Raw genomic sequence first — 22,072 nt, 5'->3', positions numbered from 1 at the left:
CTGTTTTCCTTTGAAAAGAAAGAAATTTTTGAACAATACAGAAAGGAGACCGATTCAGAATCTTTTAAAAAATCAAATATTTAGATAGTTAATCTGACAGACTAATATATGGTTATACCTATTGACTGAGGTGAATCCATATATGGGTTGCATTTTGCATAATGGCTTCGGTCTGTTGAAAGCATTACTTCAAATACTTTATCCGATTTGATTATTCCATTTTCTGAAAAAAAGGAAGATTTTAGTAAAAATGTAATGTTAACTAATGCTATTAAAATTGCAGCTGCATTCATATAGTTTATATACTATATAAAATGTTAAAATATATTTCCATATTCTTACAATATATATTTCCATATTCTTACAAAGAATGGTGAATTTTAGGTAAATTAGATTTTTATAATCATAGCCCTTGAAATTATAACTATCAGAAAATCTATTGTTTATTTTCATATCAACGTATGCGCAAAATGTAGAAAAGAAACTTCTGGTGTTTTGAAACTAATTTTTATAAAAGAATCATGACTCAAGAATACCTTTGAGTTTGTGCCATTGTGCTACTGTAGTAAACTACCTATTTTTAAAAAACATAGACAGATTTGTGTCTATGTGTTTAAAAAATAGGTAGTTTACTACAGTAGCACAATGACACAAAATCAAAGGTATTCTTGAGTCATGGCTCTTTTATAAAAATTAATTTATCCTTTTATTCATATAACACCCTCACTCCGCATATACTGTATATTTTAGATTCAAATATTTCAAAATCAGTTCAAAATAAATCAACATTTATGAATTAAAGTACAAATAAAAAGAGAAATCAACATTCCTCCCATAAGAGGGAGGGAAGCTCAGCTGGGTGGCTTCTTCTTTTGCTCTTATTTGCTCTTATTCTGGAATGAAGAAAAATAATATGGTCCAAAAAATGAGGCCCTCAGACATCTCAGAAAAGTTAGTTTTCATTGTTGTTGTCAATCTGCCATTGATATTTGAAGGCCTCACATTGACAAAAACCCAGTATGATTTACAGCTGCTTTCAGAGCAACACAGAGCAGAAGAGTTGGTGAAATGTTCTTCCGGTCTATGGCTTCATTTGTTCTTTGGAATCACAGTGTCTGGCCTCTGAACAATGTATGATTTAGAGGAACAATGCCTTCCAGTTTTTCAACCTGCAGATTTATTTATTCTTTAAGGCACTGTAATACTTTAATAAATCTTCCTAGTTTTTCTTAGCTTTTGATTTAATTATTTTTATTTAGAAGTTTTCTGCTAGATTTCTGCAGCCTTATTATTATTATTATTATTATTATTATTATTATTATTTCTTTTATTCATTAAACTTGAAACTTAGTCAACTGAACATTTTTTAAAGTGTCATAAATACCAGTGATTGGTGCTAATGGTTGATATGGGTTGCTGCCAGCATCCTAGGTATCAACCAAGTATCTTCTTAAAATATATGATGTTCCAAGTAGCGCATTTTTTTGTAGTTCTGCTGGTGTTATTGCAGGAAGCTGCAATTTTTTTATTTGTTTTGTGAAATGCCCTGATGACAATGGGTTACATCACTGTTATATGTTTCATTCAAAGCCATGTAGTTTCAAGGGCCAGATCACAATATTCTATAATTTTTTCCAGTTCATTTTTCCGATTCTGGCATTTCTTGGTATAGCAATATCAATAAACTGTACTCTTTGGCCCGCTACAACTGATATCTGGCATGTTGTATTCCAAATGATAATCTATCTGTTTTTGAAAGTCCCACAAGATCTTCACTGTCTCATTTTCAGTAACTTTTTCTACTTTGTGCTCCCATGACTTTTTGGATACAGGTATGTCATATTTTTTACAAAATGACGAGTGGACTAATTTAGCAACTTGATCATGTCTAGCTTTGTAATCAGTTTGTACAATTTTGCTGCACTCACATATTTAGTGTGAAACAATTTTAACTTTGTCATTGCGAAGGCAACAGTTTGGCTTGTCAGTGGATTTTTGTATCTTCGCTTTCATAGCATTATTTTGTAGTGTTTGTTCTTGAGCACCGAGTATTAAACCTTCTGTTTCTTTCTTGATGGTTCCCATTTTAAGCCATGTAAGATTGTCATCACATTTTCCTTCAATGTTTTTCAAGTGTTGATCATGCAAAGCTTTGGTTTTCCATCTATTTAATCTGTCATCCTGCTGTTTTCCCTTATATTCGGCCTTTATTTCTGTTGTTTTTATAAAGTTCTTCGTTTTCACAGCCTGCGGCACTTTTTCTGTACTTTGATTCACATAATCATTCAAACTTATTTTTTTTTTCTTCTACAATTTGATGGATTTGCAATAGGACTGAAATTGAGAACTTTTGCCTGTAAAGAATATGGACTACAGTATATCAATATGAACTGAGCTATGGTTTGTCTTCTACAAATAATATTTGTTTCATATCTCACACAAGGACTCAGATTCCACTGAGTCTGAAGTAATGCCATTGGTGTCCTGATACCATAGCAGCCATGCTCAGGAGAGAAAATGTTAAACATTAAAAACTACTCAAGGAAAGGAAAGCATTAAGCTTCTCCTTAAAATAATTAATTTATGATACCAATTTTATATTAATGCTGCAAAGATTATAGTTATGTAATATTTGATCCACATTACAGCACTATTCTTTACTTTTAGCAGAACTTCCAAACCATTGTTATTACTATCAGTTTGTTACTTTATACCAAAGGATTACTTGGGTTTGTTTTTAATAAATATTTCTAAGCTTTTGTGAGATGTAAATAAGAGGAGTTGAAAAAATATTTTATGTAATGATTATTCAGCTCCTAAAAAATAATCTCAAGTTGTTTGCCTACATATTTATAATATATGAACTTCCAAGATTTATCTAATCACTGGGATTACTAACAATATGTTCAAAATTAATAGATTCCATAACATTTAAATATATATACTGTACTACTAAAACTTTTGTATGTTAACATTTAACTGGGCAAAATGGTACACTGTAGGGCAAGACTTCCTGAACCAAGATACCTCAAACTGCTTACATCAAAAATCCTGAACCTAGAATCTCTGACTGATGGAATTGAAATTTGGTAATTTTTTATAAAAAATTACATCAAAAAATTATCATCATTTTATGAAATAATACAAAACATCGTAAAAAAAAATTGTGGCCAACTCCTGATGTTTCATTGTGCTATACAATTAACATATTTTCAAGGCAGATGCATATTTGAATATCTTCCTGAATTCTAAAGGACTTTTCCAATGAAAGCAGTACATTAGTAGCTCAAGTTTTATTGAAGGCATTGAGGAATCTGGTAAGAAAATACTGTATATCTGAAACAATAACCCAGTTGATCCTAGGGTGTCTATATATTTAAGGTTCTTAAAAGAGTTTTTAAAAGATGACAATGCCATTGAGAATCTGCAAAGTAGCATTACAACTCTTGCAAACTTACGGATCACTAGAAGTGTGGATTTATAAAATTCAAACTATTATTGTGCTAGAGTCTGATCCAAGAACCTTACATATTTACAGACAGTTCTCAACATAAGGCTGTTTATTTGGCAATCATTCAAAGTTAGAGAAGCAATGAACAGACTAATAACCCATAATCAAAGTAACAGCCAATGCAGTGTCCCCATGGTCACATGACCAAAATTTGGGTGATTGGTAGAATGCCCACACCTACAATTGCAAGTGTGCTGCAACTCCTACCATGCATCTCCTCTGTGCCCTTTTGGCCACTGTGTATTCTGCCTTGTAGCACAAATAGCCCCATACCCAAAACATGCTCTACATGGGGCTACCCTTGAAAAGTATTCAGAGACTACAATTGATCCAGGATGCATTTGCGCAAGCTGTTGTGGGTGTACCACGATACACCCACATTACATCAACACTCTGTGAGCTGCACTGGCTCCCACTCGATCTCTGGGTGGAATTCGAGGTGTTGGGTATCACCTATAAAGCCCCTACATGGCCAGACTATCTTTGGGACCGCCTCCTGCCACACACCTCCCAGCGACTAATAAGGGCCCACATGGATGGCCTTCTCTGTTTCCTGTTGGCCAGATAGTGTCAATTGGCGGGGCCATAGGGAAGAGCATTCTCTCTGGTGGTTCTGGCTCTCAGGAACCAGCCTCCCCCTGAGGTCCGTGTTGCCCCCACCCTACTGGCCTTCCAGAAGGCCATGAAGACTTGGCCTTGCTGGCAGGCCTGAGGCCGTTGATAAATTTGATACCATCTTGATCTGGCCAGTAAAGGATAGGAATAATGTTTTAATGGGTTTCTTAAATTATTTTACACTATTTTTATATGTTGTACACCATCCACAGTCCAGAAGGAGTTGGGCGGCCTATAAAAATGATAGATAGGTAGATAGATGGGATGGGATGGGAGGGAGGGAGATAATAGCTATATTACCTATTCTATTTATTATATGACAGCCTGCCTACATGTTTATTTCCAACAAATAGAAAGGGCTGGCAGTTATAATAACTGATAAGACTCACTCTAAGAAATGAAATGTTGCATAATAATAAGCAAGTGACAGAAGAGAGAGAGGCCAAACGTCACGCTTTCTGAAAAGCACTTTCCCCTCCTTTTACTCGGCAACCTGACGGACTAGAAACTTAAATCTGCCTAAAAGAGGCACCATCAAGGAACCCTTCCGTTTTTCAAGAGGCACGCATTATTAACAGCGGGCCAGAGTTCAGGGAACTACGTATGCGCAGCCCTCACAGCCCTAAAGATCCTTGGACCCCGTATATAGAAAAATGAGAGCCGAACGCCAGGCGAAGAAGAAATGCCACGAGAGGAGCAAAAGAAAAGCAAGGCTTGAGGAGGGAAGGCAAGCTCCGGGCGTTACTCCCACCGCCAGGCAGCGAACCTTATGCGGACACTGCCTTCAAAACAGGCTTTCCCCGCAGCAAGAGACACGCCCGACTGGCGAGCGAGTCCGGCCGCGCCTTCCACCCTCGCCCCGCAAAAGCAGCCACGAGCGGGAAAGTTCACGCCGCGCCTACCACCACCCCCGCCCCGCTTTCAAGTATCCAGAGGTCGCCGAGTGACAGTTGGTTTTTCCCCCTCTTCCTGCCCCGCTCCCAATCGCCCCTGCCTCTTCCCCACCTGCCCCAGCGCGCGACGCGGAGGGCCAACAGGAATCCTATGGCGGTCACTCCCTAGCAACGGCCGGGGAGCTAAGGGTGGGTGAATGCATGCCTGCGTCGGGTTTCAAGAATGGGCAGCACGCGCCCTGGCCCCTCCCTCTGCCTCCTCCCACTCCTTTCTTTTCTCCCCCCTCCCACCCCCACCCCTCCGGAGTCGGGCGCGCACACATACTGCGGAGGTTGTGGATGAGCTCCGAGTGGCTCGTGCCTCCTGACTTCCAGGCCATGATTAGACAGACTCTGCGGAGCAGGTAGAGAGCCGCCTTGAGTGCCGCGACTGCGCACAGGAGTTTCCCCAGGAAGGACACAACCTCCAGCGCCGACACAGGCGCCGCCTCCTCTCCTCCCGCAGCAGTGGCTGCTGCTGCGCGTCCGCCGGAGGGAGGGACTGCTCCCCCGCCCCCTGGCGCCCTCGACATTCTGAACGGTCGCTGCCGCCGCCGGGCAACCGCGACCTGTGCGCGCAGGCGCAGTTAACCAAATAAAGGGGACACTTGGCGACCCAGTGTGGGGGGGGGGCTGACTGAGGAGGAGGATAAAGGTGGGGTCGTCGTGGGGAGGAAGATGTCTCCTTTAAACGGAAGCATGTGACTGACGATTCTATATACAGTGGTACCTCGAGATACGAGTTTAATTCGTTCCTGACCTGGGCTCTTAAGTCGAGCAGCTCTTATCTCGAACGACTTTTCCCCATAGGAATTAATGTAAATAATTTTAATTGGTTCCAGCCCTCAAAAAACTCACAAAGTTAGTCTAAATTATGCAGAAAGACAAGTTTTTAATGAAGAAATGTACATGTACATATAAATGAATAATGAAGTTTCTTTCACTTAACTTGTAAACTTTCTTAAACTTTTAAATTTACATATGTTCAACTTCTCTGCCACCCAATCCTGTAGGACAGAGGTCCCCAACCCTTTTTGCACCAGGGACCGGCTTTAAGCGATCAAGAGAGGAATGGGATAAATGAATGGACGGAGGGTGGGAAGGAAGGAAGGAAAGAGGGAAGGGACAGGAACAGAGGAAGGAAGCAAGGAAACTTATGAAAGGGGAGAGTAAGAGAGGAATGAGTGAAGGGAGGGAGGGAGGGAAGAAGGTGGGAAGGAGAAAGAAAAGAAGAAATAGAGGAAGGGGAGGTAAAAGAGAGAAAGAAAAAGAGCTAACTTCCGCGTTCAGCTTCAGGAGACAGCTGCGAAGCCGCGCGCGTGTTTTAAAAGGTTGCAGCCAGCCTGGGGGGCTCGGGGGGGTGCTGGCAAGCCCCCCAGGCCGGCTGCAAGCACCCCCCGAGCCCCCCAGGCCGGCTGCAACCTTTTAAAACACGCGCGCCGCTTCGCAGCTGTCTCCTGAAGCCGAACGTGGAAGTTAGCGTTCGGCTTCAGGAGACAGCTCCTTGGCGCTTGTATCTCGAATTTGGGCTTGTAAGTAGAACAAAAATATCTCTCCCCTCCCAGCTCTTATCTCGAGTTGCTCTTAAGTAGAGCAGCTCTTATGTCGGGGTTCCACTGTATAGCTTGGGATGTCGCTCCGAGTCTTCGGAGAGGGACGGCATACAAGTCTAATAAATTTATATTATTATTATTATTATTATTATTATTATTATTATTATTATTATTTGAGGTGGGAAGGTTCTTGGAGTGGGGCTAAAAGTTTACAAAAATGCTTTTCAAACCCTTGGAATAGGTTGATACTAGATTAAACACTGTTTGTAGGCATATAAACAAGCAGCCACATGCGTCTTGTATGTGCAGTAAAGCAGTGCACCTGCTTTGTATAAATAGTGCTGTGTTCTCACTGCAGTCTTGCATCAGTTGTGTGGACTTCACCAGTGTGTTAGTGGATGGCTCAAAGTTGGCAGTCCTAATATATCTGCTGAACATAGATTGTGTAGAACAATGTTTCCCAACCTTGGCAACTTGAAGATACTTGGACTTCAACTCCCAGAATTCCCCAGCCAGCGAATGCTGGCTGGGGAATTCTGGGAGTTGAAGTCCAAGTATTTTCAAGTTGCCAAGGTTGGGAAACACTGGTGTAGAAGACTAAAGAAATGCTGTACTAGCATCCCATAGCAGGATCATAGCTGCTTCTCAAATTAATGTTGACGCAGGCATTTTTCGCCCTCAGAATTATTACCTTCCCCACCTTCTGGCTGTATTTATTTCATCTCCACTTGCATGTTATAAGGATTGAGTGAAAAATAATGACTCCAATGTTGTCAATTGCCACAAAAGGTAGTACTGACATGTTAGAAACGCTGAAATGTGATTTTATTTTGGTTGCTGGGAAGTAGTTTTGAAAAAAAAAATGTTGGATTGCTATTGTTTGTGAAATGGAAGACTGTGACAGGTACTCAAGCAAGCTTTAAGCAATGTGCCATGACTGCATTTTTAAAAGCTGAAGAAGTCCCTTCAATTGAAATTCACTGCTGAAAGCAGCTTCGTTATGGTGATGATTGTGTTGCCATAAGTATAATTATTGCTGGGCCACAAATATAAATATGGTGAGCCAGAAAGAGCTGATTTATATGATCAAAAATGAAGTGAATGTTGCAATAACTTCATCAAGCTGGTGAACTGATTGGGGCAATTAAATCACTCAAAAGGGGATGCTGTCAATCTTGGTATTTTTAAAGGGGTCCTATTAGGAGGGATATATCATTATAATAGTTATATTTATTTTGGAGGATGACTTGTTTTTAAATACTTCAAAATAATATTATGTCTTCCATTTGTAAATATTTAAATATTTAAAATTTCTATGCAAGTCGCTTCACCAGAATATGTATTTTATAGTCTAATGAGATACAAGTAACAAATCTAGTATTAATGTTTGCTATGCCATGGGAATTGTCTGATGAAATTAATTTCATATTACTTGTCACTTTAAATAAACAAAAATAAACACATAATGCAATATTATTGTTCTTACTGGAATTCAAATAAACATTTTCTCTAATAATTTAATTGTGTATATTTTCTTGAAAATGGCACCAATTAGCAAAATGGATTTACAGTTAACCAATAATCCTGTTTGCCATAATAGTGAAGCTCCACAGAATCATTCACGGAAAGGTTGTTCAATTTCATAGAGGTTAGAGTTTTACAAAATGCATTGTAGAACAATGTTATAAACTTAAAAGTTTTATAAACTTATTTTGAAGCAGTCACTGATATATGCTTGGTGTTCTTGGTGTTCTGAAGTTTCCACATTTAATATTGGTGTATCTGGTTAAATGAGCTGAATAAGTGGAACCTAAGACATTGGAAAGCCACTGTCACTCAGGCAATATGAAGAAATAAAATGTAAAGTCATTTAACTACCAATCCATCTTTAGGCCAGTCATTAAGTTTCAAATTAATCTACCGTACTTGCAAGGGAATGTTGCTGTGAAAGGGAGTATAGTAAAAGTTCCTCTGCCTTGGGTTATAAGCATAACTATTAGTAAGATTTATGTCTATGTAAATAGTCATAAAAATCTAATTATATGGATTAAATGCAGTCTTATTCAAGGATACAAATTATTGGCTATTTTTAAAAATACAGGTAGCCCTCAAATTACAACAGTTCATTTAGTGACCGTTCAAAGTTACAAAGGCACTGAAAAAGGACTTCTGTTTTTCACACTTATGACCATTGCAGCATCCCCAGGGTCATATGATTTACATTCAGATGCTTGGCAACTGACACATTTATGAGGTTGCAGTTTCTCGGAATCATGTGATCCCCTTTTGCGGCATTCTGACAGGCAAAGTCAATGGGGAAAGCAGTTTCACTTAACAACTATGTTACTAATTTCAAAGTGATTCACTTAACAAATGTGGCAAGAAAAATTGTAAAATGGGGCAAAATTCACTTAACACATTTCTCACTTCACAATGTACGTTGAGGACTAACTGAACTTGTCTTCAGTGTTACTTCAAGCTGCTGTAGCATTAAATTTCATATAGAACAAGTGTCTTGTTCTACCTTTAGAAAAGCTTCCCTTGAGTTAAACTCAGCAGCTATAATTTCATTGATGTGTCATTGTAATTTTCTTACCAGTAGCATGGAAATTGTCATTGTTGCTTTTGTATAATTCTTAACATTTTCCTATTAAATATACAGTACTGAGATTCCCCAGTGGGTTCCCCTCCAATGATTAACCAGATTCAACCCTGTTTAACTTTTGCAGATCAGACAGACAGCCAAGTGTACATCCCTACAAATTGAAAGCTAAGTGGGAAAAACAGTTTCAAAAATAACCTGGCAGTTTTTGATTATGTTTATGATTTCTCCAGGAACTGAGATAGATTCTGAGAGATTATCTTTTAAAAGGAATTATAGGGAAAACATTGAAATAGTTTAATCAGCAGAAGCATGCCTGCTTGATTCAGCAACCAATTTTATTAAATTCAGTGAGGTTCCTGTTGTCTTCTACCTTCTTTCAAGCTGATTCACTTAAGATCTGCATCACCATACTGAGACTTCAATTCCCAACATTCTCAAGCAGGCGTTTAAATCTTGTTTAGGAATTCTGGGTGCTATGGTCTCCATTCTGCCAGGTTGGAAAATGCATTGATACTAAAGAATGTATTTACTGTAGGCTCCAATCATGCACTGCAGAGCTGTGCATATTGTATATAAATGTAAACCCATGTGAAATTCAGTAAGGCTTGCTCCTTAATATATTAACTCAGGATTTACAGCTTTAAGACACGTTTTTTCCATATTATTTCTTTTCCTCCCTTTTTAAATTACTCTTTTTGTTGAATATAAATAAGTTGTATATAATTATATTTTAAAGGGTTTTTTTTAAATTCAGTATAAAATTGTGGCGCAAAAATATATAAATATCAGTGTACCTTTGAAATGTAAACATACCCTTTGGGGTTTTTTCCTCTTGTTGTTGATGATATGGAAACAATGTAGAATAGAAATGCATTCAGGAGGCACCTGTCAATAACTTTAAATAGGTCTTTTGGCACACGCCTTTCAATGGCATATTATATCTTTTCAATTTACTCGTGCATAACGACGTTGTGAGCTATTTAGTACAAAATGTCACTCATCCCAATCGCGTTGAGACAAATATTTAACCTCTCAGTTCGGTACTCTCGGAAAGCAGAAGCCTAGCTATTCATGGGAACGCGCACCCTACTTGCGATAGTATCTGAATTCTCATTCCAATAGAGATGGCTGTTCGTTAGGCGCAGGTGCGGCGCTTTTTGTTCCTTTTCGGAAGCCGTCTCCCGTGACATTTGCGAGCCAATCAAGAGTGCGGATTTGAAAGCCTGCGGCGTGATTTTGGTGCGCGGGAGTGAGTATCTCTCCATCTCCCCGAATATGGAGGACATAGTGGGCAAGTATGTATCCCAGAAAATCAGTAAGACCCGCTGGCGGCCAGTATCTGCCACTGCTTTGCAGCCTCCCGAGATTTTCGCCACCGGCTCATGGGATAACGAGGTAATTCGGACATCTGTGTGACCGGCCTTCCTCCCTAACCATCTATTCGACACACACCCCCAGTCGCCTGCTGTGCGCCCCCCACAACTGTCATGCTCGCGAAAACTAGGTGCGCTTGCTTTTCTCCATGTGGAGTCTTCCTCAACTTTGGTGGTCATTTTCCCCCTAGTTCAGCGGGAGGCAAAGTAGCTCTTCTATGACATGTGGACTTCAACTCCCAGAATTCCTGAGCTAGCATGATTGCTCAGGAATTCTGGGAGTTGAAGTCCACAAGTCATAGAAGAGCCAATTTAGCCTATTCCTGCCCTAGTTGTAGAGAGTTTAATCCTAAAGCTAATCCCTATTAACTTGTGCACTACTGTTTCTGTCCCCTTTTGTTTCACTTTAGTGAAGCACCAAGTGGGTAAAGATTAAAATGCTTAGTAATTTTAGGCTTAAATGCTATTGTGCCTTGTTTTTTTTAAAAAAAATTGCCTGAGGGTTCAAAAATTGTCAACTAAACTAAATTACTCCCATTTTACTGAAACTTAAATATTGGAGATAACAGAACAGTGTATTACTGTAATGCAAATTAATATCTGCCTTTGGAAATATAGCATTAAAACAGTTTTTTTCAGAGCTCCACATATGATTTCTAAAAATGTTTGTAGAGCATTTTAATTGATAATCTGTGCAATATAACAAAACATTGCAATAATTATATTTAAATATACAATAAAAGATATAGTGCTTTGTAAACGTCATTATCTTAGGTACTTTTCTAGAGTACAGTATTTGAAAATGGGAAAATAGCAATGTCACTGTAGAATAGTAGTTAAAGCATTGGATTAAGAGTGGGGAGCTGCTATCTGTCTTGTCTGATAAAATTGTTCTACATCTAATAGTTCTTCAATAACAACTTTTGAACATAGTCTATACATGGAAGCAGTTGTCATTAGTGATATTGTTGATATTGTAGCTAATATTTTCTGAATAGTACCTATGGCTACAGAAACATACTTTGGTACTGCCCTCCTTTCTCTCAGCCCAACTTACCATACTTCCCTGGATTGTTGTTTTGAGTAAAAAAGGAAGAAATATAGGATACTTTGAGCTCCTGTCTAATAAACTACAAAATAATAACTTGGTAAATAATAAATACATATTGTTTCATTAACATTGTACAAGTATATATATTTCTTATAATTTTACAGGAAAATAAAATTTCCATTTGGTCTGTTGGAGATTTTGCAGGCTTGGTCCCAAATGGCGAATATCATGGAGAACCACATTTGCTTTGTGATATCCAGCATAGTGGTGATGTTATGGATATGCAGGTAAAAATTGTTTCAATACTTTTTAAGATGTTCAAGACATGCATTATCTTTGCTTTAGAAGCTTTAAGATATTACGCACATTAAAGCAAGTTTCCAAATTCTTTTTGCCATTATAATTAATATATACATACTCACATAAAAATACAAAAATGTATTACCATACTAAATATTTTTTCACTAAGGATAAAATCATTTATTGTATTAACATGTTAGATTTCCTCCTTCACTCTAGTTTTTGGATCAGGAGAGAATTGTTGCTGCTTCATCTAATGGGAGTGTGTCCATTTTCCGACATCATCCAAATAATCAGGTAAATGGTATTTATTTTCATTATCAGATAAATAGTGTAAAGGCTACCTATACAAGCAAACTTAAATTTAAACTAGATAAACACTATCTGAACTGTGAAACCTACATCTTTCCTCTTTGGCAAATGCTTTGTTCAAAAAATACCTTTCACAGTTTTATTTTCTATATTCATTATTTATTTTGCAATTCATTAGTTCATGTAAAGCCTTATGGAAGCAAAGCTGAATTTTTGTCTAGAAAAATTGGGTAGTCCGGTATTATTATATTGTACACTGCCATGGAGCCATTTTTTTCCTAAAATAAAGTTTTCCTGTCTTTGAAATTTGCTGTATAAAAGTTTTATTTATTTAATTCTGCAGCCAAGTTGTTCTGAATCCTCAAAGAATAATATAGACATATAAAATTTCTAATAGGACAATGTTAATATAACTCTAAAAAAGCAAAACTATAAACTGTTTTACAGTTGGTCCTACTGAAAACAAAAGGCTTTATCAGCAAAGGTATGGCTTTGAGTTGACTACATAGAGAATTATTTTACCTCTGATAGAAAGTGAATTACAGTTAATTGTTTTACAGTATTTTGTGTGTGTGTGTTTCGTGGGTTTCAAACAATTCTGACTTGGGATTTCAAAGTGCATTGTAAATGTCTACAATTGAATTGAATAGTCTGAAATACTTAGTTATTAGAAAAAGGGGGTTCTGGTTTTCCATAAGTTTATTGACCCAAGCAGAATAATCGAGAGCTACATACTATTGTAAATCATTATTGTAGTTGTGAAAATGCAATAAATCTCCCAAATATATTATTTTTCATATAATATACAAATTGTATTTTTATGAAGCTTATATTCTATTATTTCAATTACAGTGGTACCTCAAGATACGAACCTAATTGGTTCCAGGGGGAGGTTCGTAACACGAAAGGTTCGTAAGACGAAACATTGTTTCCCATAGGAAACAATGTAAAGTCAATTAATCCGTGCAACAACAAACAAAAAAAACCGCAAAAAAACGCTGCCGCCCGGCTATCACCTTTTAAAACAGCCCGGGGGCTGTTTTAAAAGGTGACAGCCGGGGGGGGGGCCTTCCCAGCAGCCTCCCGAACCCGGAAGTTCGGCAAAAGTTCAGGGTTCGGGAGGCTCCGGGCCGCATTCGCCTTCCTCCGCCACCACCAGCATCCAGCTCTTCCTCCGCTTCTCCCTTCTCTACAAAATGACAGCCTGGCGGCGGCCTGGATGCCAGGACGAGGACGGAATACGGGAGAAGGAGGGAGGCAGAGTCCACGCTTTTCTTTCTTTGGCTAATTGGCCAAAGACGTTCCCAGCCCAGCGGCGCTTTTACATTGATCCCTTTCTCTGGCCACTTAGCTCTTCCTCCGAAAGGAAAGCGTGGAGGCTGCCTCTCTCCTCCCGTATTCCGCCCCCCTCCAAGCCGCATTCGCCTTCCTCCGCCACCACCAGCATCCAGCTCTTCCTCTGCTTCTCGCTTCTCTACAAAATGACAGCCGGGCGGCGGCGCGGAGGCTGGCAGCGGCGGGGGTGCGTGGAAGAGGTCCTCCCGTATTCCGCCCCCCTCCAAGCCGCATTCGCCTTCCTCCGCCACCACCAGCATCCAGCTCTTCCTCCGTTTCTCGCTTCTCTACAAAATGACAGCCGGGCGGCGGCCTGGAAGCTGGGAGGGGGGTGGAATATGGGAGGAGAGAGGCAGTCTCCATGCTTTTCTTTCGGCGGAGCAAGAAGCAGAGGAGGAGCTGGATGCTGGTAGTGGCGGAGGAAGGCGAATGCGGCTTGGAGGCTGGGAGGGGGGCGGAATATGGGAGGAGAGATGCAGCCTCCATGCTTTTCTTTCGGCGGAGCGAGAAGCGGAGGAAGAGCTGGATGCTGGTGGTGGCGGAGGAAGGCGAATGCGGCTTGGAAGCTGGGAGGGGGGCGGAATATGGGAGGAGAGAGGCAGCCTCCATGCTTTTCTTTCGGCGGAGCGAGAAGCAGAGGAGGAGCTGGATGCTGGTGGTGGCGGAGGAAGGCGAATGCGGCTGGGAGGCTGGGAGGGGGGAGGAATATGGGAGGAGAGAGGCAGCCTCCATGCTTTTCTTTCGGCGGAGGAGCTAAGTGGCCAAAGACGTTCCGCCCCCCTCCCAGCCTCCAAGCCGCATTCGCCTTCCTCCGCCACCACCAGCATCCAGCTCCTCCTCTGCTTCTCGCTCCGCCGAAAGAAAAGCATGGAGACTGCCTCTCTCCTCCCATATTCCGCCCCCCTCCCAGCTTCCAGGCCGCCGCCCAGCTGTCATTTTGTAGAGAAGCGAGAAGCGGAGGAAGAGCTGGATGCTGGTGGTGGCGGAGGAAGGCGAATGCGGCTTGGAGGGGGGCGGAATACGGGAGGACCTCTTCCACGCACCCTCGCCGCCGCCAGCCTCCGCGCCGCCGCCCGGCTGTCATTTTGTAGAGAAGCGAGAAGCGGAGGAAGAGCTGGATGCTGGTGGTGGCGGAGGAAGGCGAATGCGGCTTGGAGGGGGGCGGAATACGGGAGGAGAGAGGCAGCCTCCACGCTTTCCTTTCGGCGGAGGAGCTAAGTGGCCAAAGACGTTTCGCCCCCCTCCCAGCCTCCAAGCCGCATTCGCCTTCCTCCGCCACCACCAGCATCCAGCTCCTCCTCCTCTTCTCGCTTCTCTACAAAATGACAGCCGGGCGGCGGCGCGGAGGCTGGCCGCGGCGGGGGTGCGTGGAAGAGGTCCGTGGGAGAACTGGGGGGAGCCACAGCCACCGCCCCGTGGAAGGGACCTGGCTGGGAAGCTCCCGAAGGTGATCTTTGCGGGGGGCCCCAGGAGAGCAAGCAGCAGGCGCCGCCTCCAGCCTCCGTGCCGCCGCCCAGCTGTCGTCTTGTAAAGAAGCGAGAAGAGGAGGAGCTGGATGCCGCTGGTGGTGGAGGAAGGCGAATGTGGCTGGGGGAAAGGCAGGCGGTCCAGCGCTTCACCTGCCTCCCAGCCAAAAGGCAAAGCCGCGCAGCTCCACAGCCGCCGAAGAACTGCCTCCTGCCTGCCCCCGCTCTTCTGCCGACCACAGGCGATGGGTGGGACAGAGGGGCGGGGTTAAGCCTCCTTCGGCGGCTGTGGAGCTGCACGGCTTTGCCTTTTGGCTGGGAGGGCAGGCGAAGCGCCGGAACTCCTGCCTTTCCCCCAGCCAAAACCCCAAATGTCTCCGCCGCAGGAGGCACCCTCGCCCCTCGCCCGTGGCCGGCAGAAGGCTGTTTTAAAAGGTGACCGCCGGGCTGGGGGGGCTTCCCAGCACCACCCCGAACCCGGAAGTTCGGCAAAACTTCGGGGTTCGGGAGGTTGCTGGGAAGCCCCCCAGCCCAGCTGTCACCTTTTAAAATAGCCGTGCGGCTTCCCAGGAGCCTCCAAACGCCGAACGCGGAAGTTCGGGTTTGGCGTTCGGCTTCGGGAGGCTCCTAGAAAGCCGCGCGGCTATTTTAAAAGGTGACAGCCGGGCTGGGGGGCTTCCCAGCAACCTCCCGGACCCCGAACTTTTGCCGAACTTCCGGGTTCGGGGTTCGGGGGGGTGCTGGGAAGCCCCCCAGCCCAGCGGTCACCTTTTAAAACAGCCGGGCGGCTTCCCAGGAGCCTCCGAACGCCGAACCCAGAAGTTCGGGTTTGGCGTTCGTAACTCGAAAAACGTTCGTAAGAAGAGGCAATTTTTTTCTGAACCCCGGGTTCGTATCACGAGTTGTTCGTAAGACGAACAACTGTATTGCATAATTTTATACTACCAGTAATTTGTATATAATACATCATTGTGTAATGTATAGTCTGAAGTAATACTTTGCTTGAAGCAACCTTGTAATTTAACTTTTTGTGCAATTAATGGGTAGTTTGATTATTTTTTTCTTATATTTTAGACTCTTTCCATAAAGCAGAAATGGGAACAAGCACATTATTATGATCACTCCTGGGGAAGTGCATCATGTACTGGGATCATCTGCAATAGCCCTGAAATTTTTAGTATTGGAGAAGATGGTAGAATAAACATGTTCACCACTGACCGGAAGGAAGCTGTACGTTCTATAGGTAGGCAAATAATAAATCTAATAATGAAGCCATAAATATATGCCAGCATTTTGCTATAAGATATCTTACAAGTTTTTCCAAACTGCTCAGAAAAGAGAAATATCCGTTTGTTTGTTTGTTTGTTTGTTTGTTTGTTCGTTCGTTCATTCGATCGATCGATTGCTTTATTTCCTTTTAGCAGGAATTCAATTTCCACGGTATAAATTTGGAAACCAGAGTTATTTTATTGGGATAACAAATCTCATCACATTTTAAAATACTAGAAAACTTTACTAAATTGAATGATATGTGGACATTCCCAAGAAAATTAGATGGCAACAGCTTCCATGAATAGAATTTCAACTGTGGGAGCTGCTTCCACCTAAATTTCAAACAATTCTGTACTTGTGCCCATCAGATTCTAAATCCACTTAGTATGGTGTTCTATGCTTAAAGGAAGGGTTTTTTTGTGGAAGGTAGCTTTCTATTTTTCAGTCTTATATGTTGATTGGACAGAAAATACTGTATCTTAAATCTTCATTCTAAAGAATACTGTATAATTTCATTCACAGAGATTATGTGAAAAGAATACACAAATACTTTAAAATTTTGTGAATTGTCCCTATTGACATTGTAAATCTAATCTTTTGAAAATAGCATTATTTTCTCAAATGAGCACTTACTGCTGTATTGTGATTTATTGGAAAGGGTGCTATGTATTGTACACTTTAAAGTGTTTGCTGTTAGGGCAATTGATTTCTACCTGAATCCTTTGTTGCATTAAAATTCACACGTATAGTTGGTGCAAAGAAATGGTGATCGTGCTCAAATTAAAGTCAGTATGTCACAATGCTGTACTTGCTAAATTATTTTATTCTATAATATGGCAGTGTCACCAAATCTTGATAATTTTTTATAGAGGCATTGTTAAGTATGAATGTTTCTTTTAATTTCTCATAGATAATGCTGATAGCAGTACACTCCAAGCAGTGACTCGACTTCGTACAACAGAGATTCTGACAGTCAATTCCATTGGTCAGCTAAAAATATGGGACTTCAGACAGCAAGGAAATGAACCTTCACAAATATTTTCATTGTAAGCATTTTGCTTTCATCTAAAAAGCTCTGAGGAAGCCAAATAGTTATACGATAGGGATGTGCAAAATGCCTGCATAGCTGATATTAGGCAGTCTATTTAAACTGAAATATGTGTTTTGGATGTTTTGTTCCAGATGTAAAATGAAATAAGACTGTTTTAATCTGGGTAACACTTATTTAGATGAGAGTGAGAAAAAGACAAGGATGTCATATCTAGTTATGGGGAAGTGAAGGAGAGAAAAGAAAACGCTGCTAAGTCAGGCAAATCACCCAAAGGGATACAAACCATGCCAGTGGCAGCCCAGGAGACAAGAGCATAGGAAAACAATGGGGAAATCTAGAGGCTGGAAATTTGCCAGATTGAAAGCTCTTAAAGGAGAGAGGTGGTACAGACCAACTTTGCCTATTTAAAGTGACTCTGGGATCCTTCTGGATTTTACTTCAGCTAAAGCTCAGAACAACCAAAAACTTCTGATTTTATTTCTGTCACAATGTGGCAGTCTCATACTTTTCAGCAGAAATGTTGAGGGCATGACAGTTTGTACATACTTCCAGAATTTTAAATAGTGTTTGACTACAACCTTTGTGATTTCTTAATGGTTTTTTTCTATGCAGGACAGGGGAAAGAGTACCACTACATTGTGTCGATAGGCATCCCAATCAACAACATATTGTTGCTACAGGTAGTCAAGATGGAATGTTGAGCATTTGGGATGTAAGACAAGGCAGCATGCCAGTTTCCTTACTAAATGCTCATCAAGCAGAATGTAAGTGCCTAAACAAACAGAATCACAATTCTAATGTAGTAACAACTAGGGGAACAGTCGTTCATCACATTGACACATCACCTGTGCTTGAAAAAAATATCTTATTTACCGCCCTTCTCACTACAAAGCAAACTATGAGTAAAAGATGGGAGGGGGAATGAGCAGGATGCACAGCAGATAGGTGGGATCTACTTTTAGTCCATTGGGGCCCAGGCCAATTGGCAGAGCCCAGTTTTCAGGCTCTTAGAGAAAGTTAAGAGGGTGATATATTCATATATTCACTTGGGGCAAAAGGTATGTTTATTTATTTATTTGTCAAACAATTTTAGGGTGGTAATTTGTACAAATAAAACATTAGATAAGTAATTATAAAATGTAACAAAAGAAGACAATAGGACAGGGACGGTAGGCACAGTGGTGCGCTTATGCACGTCCCTTACAGACCTCTTACAATGGGGGAGAGGTCAATTGTAGAGAGTCTAAGGTTAAAGGTTTTGGGGTTAGGAGTAGAAACCACAGAATCAGGTAGTGCATTCGAGGCGTTGGTTACTCTGTTGCTGAAGTTGTATTTTTTGCAGTCGAGTTTGGAGCGGTTGACATTTAGTTTAAATCGATAGATAGTGCTCTTATGGACTCTGCCAGCCAGAAATCCTTGACAAATGGGACCAATAGCATGTCTCCTCTGCTGACATGGGTGGGGTGGGTTTATCACATTGGGGTGAGATGAATTGAGTAACTTGGACCCATGCCATGCAAGCCTTTAAAGTTAATAACCCATACCTTGTATTGCACATGAGAGCAAACTGGCAGTTAGTGCAGTTCACAAACAATGGTGTAACATAGGCCACACTATGGGCTACAAAGACTGCCCATGCTGTTGCAGTTTGCAGAAGCTAAGGCTTTAGAATGCTCTTCCAGGGTACCCTGATTTGAAGTGCATTGCAGTAGTCCAAGAGTTAGATGATCAGGGCTTCAGTGACTAAGCGCAGGGAGATCAGGGCTTCAGTGACTGAGCGCAGGGACTCCTGATCCAGAAAAATCCACAACAAATTTGTACAGAGGCTTTGATTGCCATCTGCTCTTTGAACAGGAGTTGTGAGTCCAGGAGAACCCCCAAGTTGCAAACAGGGTCTATCTGGGGTATTACCACATGTGTACTTGTGTATAAATGTATTTGTGCATGTATATAAATGTGTTTTGATGGCTTAATTAGAATTTTAATTCAAAGATGGTCAAAAAATGCTGATTTAGTTGACATACTGACCTGAGTCCTGGTTTGTTTAAATCCATTTAAATGTGGTTTATTTAACAATCTGCTAAGGACTAAACCAAATGATGATACCATATTTGGAAATGATTATTATTCTTAGTCTAAAGCAACGGTCCAAAACTCCCTGGCCATAGATCAGAACCTGTCCATGAACTGGTCCGTGAAAACGAAGTTTCATCTGCGCATATGCAGAATCTAGGTTGTGCATGAAATGAAACTATCTCTGGAAGCCAAACTGATCCCTTGTGCCAGAAAGGTTAGGGGCTGCTGGTCTATTGGACTCTTAAGAAAGAAGTAATATAAGCATTGAACAATTTCAAGATGTCATGTGCTAACAAAATATAGAAATATGCTAATAGAATAACTTGGGTGTTGTTTTTCATATATTGCTAGTTTACATTTCTGTACAAAATTACTTTTAAACATGTGCTACCATAATGTTGAAATGTAAACAACTTTTTAAAAATGTTCTACCGTTGCATATTATATTTGGCATTATTTTCTTTTACAGTATGGGAAGTACACTTTCATCCTTCCAATCCTGATCATTTGTTCACTTGTTCAGAAGATGGGTCTCTGTGGCATTGGGATGCTTCCTCTGATGTGACCGAAAGAAAATCTTTTCTTCATACAAGTAAGATATACCCAAACTTTGATTAACCAAATACTGTAAGTATTTCATGCTGCTTGCAGACTAGCATAGAAATAGCAACTTTTCTGGGTACATTGTTGGCCAGTATTGCTACAGTTAACTTAAATATCTCTTGTATTTCTAATGTAAAATGCTTTCATGTACTATATAGAGTTTTTCCATGCTGCCCACATTCACCACTACAGATTTTTGCAATAGAGGAAATGCACATAAATATTAGAATGATTGCTTTTAGATTAGTAACTAATAAGGCTGTGCATTTTGTGCACAGAAATTCAGATTCAAAGGGTAAGTATAATTTGAAATTTGCATCTGTTGGGAACTTTTGTATCTTTTCCTGCAATTATGCACCAATTGCACAAACCAAGATGAGGCTGCTTGAAAATGCTATATGCATACCCACATTTTGCAAGGAGCCCTGGTGATGCTGTAGTTAAATGGACTTCAATCCTGGCAGGACTAAAGGTTGACTTAGCCTTCCATCTTTCCAAGGGGGTTAAAATGAGGACCTATATTGTTAGGGACAATAGGCTGACATTATAAACCACCTAGAGAGTGCTATAAAACACTATGGTTGGTATACATATCTAAGCGCTAATGCTAGTGCTGTTTTAGCCCTCAATTCGATATCTACATAGTTTTAATAATAGCCTAACTTGAAAGAAAAGACAGCGAACATGATTAAAAATATTCCAGAGCAGCAAAATGTAAACTATTTTTGACAAATGGTAAACCCAAGTTCTTTAACAATATAGTGTATACTTTGATATTTGCCTTACATTTAAATAATTCTTATATTTTTCCTGAAAATAACAATAAAATATTTCTGTATTTTATTTTAGGCGGAAGGAATACTTCATTTCTACCTCATTCTACGGCTAATCAGTCCATAATTAGTGCATGGTTGAACAATGATCCTACTAAAGATCGCATTGAGATTACAAATTTAAGTTCATATTCAACTTTATCAATAAACAGTTTAGATGTGTTAGGATCATTTCTTGTGTATGGAACTGATACAGAATCTATTTTTGTTAAGAAGGACCTCTTTGTATAGCCCTAATTTTCCCCAAATAATGCTGTTCTGTAAATTTGAATTCTTTTTCTAAAAATTGTAGCCTGTAACATTCTCTAGAATCATATTTAAACTAGGGTCATACCGTAATTTGGAATACAACTGAATGTAATTCATGTTAGCTTAAGCTTTTTAAGTAAACATTTCTGTGGTTCTTCAACAGTACTGTTTATAATAAAATTTTTCTATTTATGCACTGTTTATTGTAATTACTTAATTACATTGTCTTTAGTTTTAAAATATTATTTCAACTATTCTCCAATACAGATGAATTAATTACAAGTTCTTCAATGCTCATATTAAGTACAGTATTAACAAACCAGCCCAAGTATTTCCCTTGGGAATTTTGTGTGTGTGTGTGCGACGCTTAAGATTGCATTTTTATTTGAAATATTTTTCAGTGATACTGGAATAATTTTTTAAAAATCCCACTTTATTCAATTGTCACCATTCTGCTCTTTTCTGTATACAGATAGTCCTCCACTTACAATGGCAATTGGACTGAAATTGCTGTCACCAAGTGAGGTACAGTAATTGTAAACTTTATGTGGCAGTATTGCTTACTGATGGTAGTCCTGGTTGTCATAATCCCAGGGCTGTGTGGGTTAAATGGGAACAGGTGGGAAGTACAATGGGAGCATTTCAAGGGTGGGCTCTTTACCTTCCAACCGGTATACTGCATGTGCATCGCAAAGTTTCATACGCATTGTCCCCTTGCGCAGTTTTACTTCTGCGCATGCATAGAGGGACGATTTTCCTTTTGTGCATGCACAGAGCAAAAAATCACCAAAAATAAGAAAAAAAAGATGGTGGCACGCACAGCACCGGAGCTGTCGCACCAAATTTCTGCAATCAGGTTGCAGGTAGGTGCTATGGAGCATAGTGGACCAGCAGACGCCACAGGTGGGCCAGGCGAGAGTTGGCAGTGGCTGCAC

At 40.6% G+C, this 22,072-nt stretch overlaps 2 protein-coding genes across 2 annotated transcripts in view; one reads left to right on the top strand and one right to left on the bottom strand.

Moving 5' to 3' along the window:
- The window catches only part of PCMT1 (protein-L-isoaspartate (D-aspartate) O-methyltransferase), a 29,418-nt gene extending 23,782 nt beyond the window's left edge, over positions 1 to 5,636 (bottom strand). Inside the window, exons 1-2 of the mRNA XM_070733701.1 lie at positions 5,345 to 5,636; positions 119 to 223 (exon numbers count right to left, since the gene is read on the bottom strand). Coding sequence (XP_070589802.1) covers positions 119 to 223; positions 5,345 to 5,591 — 352 coding nt within the window. The 5' untranslated portion in view covers positions 5,592 to 5,636. The remainder of the gene's footprint in view (positions 1 to 118; positions 224 to 5,344) is intronic.
- Positions 5,637 to 10,415: 4,779 nt separating this feature from the next.
- Positions 10,416 to 21,329, top strand: NUP43 (nucleoporin 43). Its single transcript, XM_070733700.1, has 8 exons — positions 10,416 to 10,611; positions 11,805 to 11,927; positions 12,160 to 12,237; positions 16,128 to 16,296; positions 17,236 to 17,371; positions 17,989 to 18,140; positions 19,922 to 20,044; positions 20,905 to 21,329. Exons 1-8 carry the CDS (start codon positions 10,492 to 10,494, stop codon positions 21,117 to 21,119), a joined length of 1,116 nt encoding a protein of 371 aa, XP_070589801.1. The 5' UTR covers positions 10,416 to 10,491; the 3' UTR covers positions 21,120 to 21,329.
- The last annotated feature ends 743 nt before the right edge of the window (positions 21,330 to 22,072 follow it).

The sequence above is a fragment of the Erythrolamprus reginae genome, chromosome 1 (genome assembly GCF_031021105.1).
Source record: "Erythrolamprus reginae isolate rEryReg1 chromosome 1, rEryReg1.hap1, whole genome shotgun sequence".
Lineage (NCBI taxonomy): Eukaryota > Metazoa > Chordata > Lepidosauria > Squamata > Dipsadidae > Erythrolamprus > Erythrolamprus reginae.
This window is presented reverse-complemented; position numbering and strand designations above follow the sequence as displayed.

Coding starts and splice junctions, on each gene's coding strand:
- NUP43 (XM_070733700.1), top strand. CDS start 10,492: ATGGAGGACATAGTGGGCAAGTATGTATCCCAGAAAATCAGTAAGACC. Junction 12,238..16,127: donor GACATCATCCAAATAATCAG/GTAAATGGTATT, acceptor CTTATATTTTAG/ACTCTTTCCATAAAGCAGAA. Junction 17,372..17,988: donor CCTTCACAAATATTTTCATT/GTAAGCATTTTG, acceptor TTTTCTATGCAG/GACAGGGGAAAGAGTACCAC.